Source organism: Chrysochloris asiatica, unplaced genomic scaffold (assembly GCF_000296735.1).
Source record: "Chrysochloris asiatica unplaced genomic scaffold, ChrAsi1.0 scaffold00568, whole genome shotgun sequence".
Lineage (NCBI taxonomy): Eukaryota > Metazoa > Chordata > Mammalia > Afrosoricida > Chrysochloridae > Chrysochloris > Chrysochloris asiatica.
This window is the reverse complement of record NW_006409086.1, coordinates 420,078-424,284: the sequence shown is the minus strand read 5'-3', so window position 1 is coordinate 424,284 and position 4,207 is coordinate 420,078. Positions and strand designations below refer to the sequence as shown.

Genomic DNA, 4,207 nt, shown 5'->3' with positions numbered 1-4,207 from the left:
TAACAAAGCAGGTCAATAAAAAAAAAAAAAAGAATGAAAGTTACAATATATGAATGATCATTTCAGGAGATCAACATCTGAATCCTAGAAAGAGGATGGTGGGAGAGGGCAGAACTAATAAAACATATATGTATAAAATGAAATATTATTTCATGTATTTTATCTTTCATGGCCAATATATGCAGGGAAAGGCTGGTACTGGGTCCCCTTCAAGTTATGGTCCAGAATTCTATCTTAAGTTCAAGCACTTGGCAACATGAACTCATCTTCAATTATTCTGTTTTTGTTCACTACCTACAATATTAAGGAGCTCTGGTAGCGTAGTGGTTACAAGTTGGGCTTCTAACTTCAAGGTCAGCAGTTCAAAACTACCAGCCATTCTGAAGGAGAAAGATGAGGCTTTCTGTCCCCATAAAGATTTACAGCCTTGGAAACCCTATACAGGGTTGCTATGGGTCAGAACCAACTCTACAGCACACAACCACCACCACCTACAATGTTACAGACTCTTCTCCAGCATTCTTTTCATAGCTATCTTCACATCCTTGTTTTTTAGGCTATAGATGAGGGGATTCAGCATGGGAGTGACTACACTGTACTGTAGGGAGGCAAGCAAATCAAGGGAGGAGCCAGAGGTGGGCATGAGATATCGAAACAAACCTGAGCCAAAGAACAGGATCACTGCAATGAGATGGGAAGAGCAGGTGTTGAAGGCCTTGTTTCTGCCTGTGGTGGAGCTGATGCTCAGGATGGTAGAGATAATGCGGGCATAGGAGATGAAGATTGGGAGGGAGGTTCCAAGCACATGTAGTAAAGTAGAGCATATCAAGATGTCAATGTGGATGGAAATATCAGAGCAAGACAGAGGGAAGAGAGAGGGCAGTTCACAGATGTAGTGGTGTATAGTTTGGGCCTCACAGAAGTCCAGATTAATAGCCAAAAGCATAATAACAATTGAATTCAGAGAGGCCAAGCCCCATGAGGTTAACACTAGCCTCACACAGAGCTGGTTGCTCATCACCTGGCTATAGAGCAGCGGGTGGCAGATGGCAGCATAGCGGTCATAGGCCATCATTGAGAGCAGAAAAGCTTCAGTCCCTGCGGTGATAAACACAAAGAAAACCTGAGCCAGGCAGTCATCTACTGAGATGGTTTTCTTCTCAGACAGGAGGTCCTCCAGCAGCTTGGGCACGGTGACAGTAGAGAAACAGAGGTCAAGGAATGCCAGATTACTCAGGAAGAAATACATGGGCGTGTGGAGGCGGGAATCATTCCTGATTACCACCAGCATCATCAAGTTCCCCAGTATCGTCAGAAGATAAATCACCAGGAAGACCACAAATAGCAGAACCTCAATGTGGGGGTCAGCAGACAGCCCAGTGAGAATAAACTCAGTGATGGTGCTGTGGTTCCTCAAGGCCATGATAGAGGATATTTCTTTGGAGTAAAATAGGATGAAGGGTGAGATCTCCACTGCTTGTTTCATCTACTTCTGGGCATCACCAATCTTCTCATACATCCTTTCTTGCTCTGTGTGAACTCTGCTCAGATGTCTCAAGGCTGCCCCATTAGACTGGTATCTCAGTAAGAACACTTGCCCTGTTGTGTCAGTTGATGATCTTTGTGTGTAGTCTTTATAGAATTTAGATACCATAATTCCTTTCCATGGGATTTACTGGAAGAATGAATATTCCTGTATCACTTACACTTTCATAGCATTTGTCATCTACTGGTATTTTTTATAGTTCCGAAATCCTTAAAAATCCTAGCACATATCTGCAGTGGTTTTCTAAACCTCTCTTCTCCTTATTTTTATTTGCTTGTTGTTCAAAATCATCCGAGGGCTCCTTATCAGGGCTGACTTACTCATTAGGCACAGTAGGCATAGTTCCTAGTGTTCGCAATTAATTTAGGGTCTCTGAAATTATTTTCAACTTCTATAACGTCAGAAGAGATAAATGAATACAATCCACCCGAGATTTTCTTTTTTATTTCAATGCAATCATAAATATAAGTTTAAATATTTTTATGGAAGAAAGGGTCATAATATTGTCTGGCTCCTTACTTCATAAATGGCATGTTTAATTTGAATAGATTTTTATCTCAATTACTATCTCAACTGGTTCTCAAGTCTGTGAGAATTGCCAGGTGATTCCTATTGTTAGGCCATGGAATCGTATATCTATTTTACCCAGGAGAAATCTGATATTTAAGGAGATTTTGTGATGTCATGTTGACAAGTAGAAGAAAAAAAAAAAAAAATCCCATTTTCCCTTAATTATCAGCCTGCAGTCTAGGTTTGATCCGCAGGAATAAAGACCATGTTTCCCACCTTGACATCTACCCTTAACTTACCGGTCAACCATTTGGGTCACTTCTGATACTAGCTGGTCTATTTGTTTCTGTGTCTTTGCTCTTGTGTCCCCCACTTCAAATATTTCCCTTCTTTGTTCTGCTGATACAAACTCTCATGGACTTCCCAGCCTCAGCTCAAATCAATGGCCTGTCCTGATTGCTTCCTCCTCGAAACCCACAGCTCTCTGTTCATATCACTGGGCCCCTGGCTCTCAGTTGTCTTGTCTGAAGTTGGCTTCTTTGAAGACTTAATATTAAATATGGATCTCAGTTTTCCTCTTCAGACAGTGAGCTCTTTGAGAACATAGACCACATTTAATAGGATTTTAAACAACAATAACAATCACAAATTAGCCTTCTCTGTCTATTTCCCACACATTTTGTGTTATCTTCACTTTCCCTCAAATTCCTCTCATATTCCTCTGGAAGCCTCCATATGGCATCTTATGTATACCTCAGACAAGAGACCTGACGACTCCAAGCACAATTTCCACCTTTTACTTCAATGCCTCTAAAAGCACTTAATAGCAATGTTGTTGTTAAGTGCTGTAGAGTCGGTTCTGATTCATAGCGACCCTGTGCGGGGTTTCCGAGGTTGTAAATCTTTATGGGAGCAGAAAGCCTCATCTTTCTCCCGTGGAACAACTGGTAGTTTCAAACTGCTGACCTTGAGGTCCGTAGCCTAATTCGTAACCACTACACTACCAGAGCTCCTTAATAGCAAGAATGCACCCAATAGTATACAGATGCCCAGCAGAAGTATTGCTGATATTGTTGTTCATTAAAGTTATCTTGCTGCCTACTCACCAACTTGTTGTTGTTAAGTGCTGTCGAGAAAGTTCTGATTCATAGCGACCCTGTATAGGGTTTCCGAGGAGTGACAGGCGAGCTTGAACCTCTGACCTTGCAGCAGTTCAGTACATTACCCCCCAGTGCCACACCAGGACTCTGCTGCTGAATTGCAAGGATGTCATTATCTTCATAGATCATGTTATCTCATGTTACTGCAAAAATCTCTTATGTGATATCATTTTTGTAGCAGCCACAGCACTTTTGCTATCACATCAAGAAGCTGCATTTGTGTGCTGCTGTTTAGAGCCGCTGACTCAGTCAGACTCATAGCAACCTTGTACAGGGTAGCCGAGGAGCAGCTGGTTGTTTTGAACTGCTGATCTTCTGGTTTGAAGTCCAGTGCTGTTCCTATAGTGTCACACCAGGACTCTGCATTTGTTTATGGATGCCTTACAGCTTTATTGTTCCATGATGATCAGTGTGAAAAAATATATAGTTTTTTTGTTGTTGTTTAACTTTTTCTTGTATTCTCATGGCCTAGGTATCAGGTGTATGTATGTTCAAGAGGAGCAGGATGGTAGACAGCTTGTATTAGTTGTTGTTATGTGCCTTTGAGTAGATTTTGTTTCTGAGTGATCTCATATGGCAGGGTAGAACTGCACCCATAAGGTTTTCTAGGTTATCATCTGAATGGGAAGAGATTGTCAGGTCTTTCTCCTGTGGAGATACTTGTTGTTGTTAAGTGCTTTTGAGTCGGGTCCGACCCATAGCGACCCTGTACAGGGTTTGCGAGGGTGTAAATCTTTACGGGAGTAGAAAGCCTCATCTTTCTCCCGCGGAGCGGCTGGTAGTTTTGAACCGCTGACCTTAAGGTTCGCAGCCCGATTTGTAACCACTACGCTACCAGAGCTCCTGCTGTGGAGATACTAGGTGGATTTAAACCACCAACCTGTCTGTTAGTTATTGGGCTGCTGTGCTATCAGGGCTTCAGTTATGTTAGTACCAAACAACCAAATCAAACCTGTTATGGTCAAGTAGATTCCAACACATGGTGTCCGGC

At 42.2% G+C, this 4,207-nt stretch overlaps 1 protein-coding gene across 1 annotated transcript; it reads right to left on the bottom strand.

Moving 5' to 3' along the window:
- Positions 1 to 499: 499 nt before the first annotated feature.
- Positions 500 to 1,423, bottom strand: LOC102822184 (olfactory receptor 8S1-like). The gene has a single exon (XM_006877725.1). The coding sequence runs from the start codon at positions 1,421 to 1,423 to the stop codon at positions 500 to 502; it is 924 nt and encodes a 307-aa protein (XP_006877787.1).
- Between the last annotated feature and the right edge of the window lie 2,784 nt (positions 1,424 to 4,207).

Excerpts from the sequence above, each read along its gene's own strand:
- LOC102822184 (XM_006877725.1), bottom strand. The coding sequence starts at position 1,423 with ATGGCCTTGAGGAACCACAGCACCATCACTGAGTTTATTCTCACTGGG.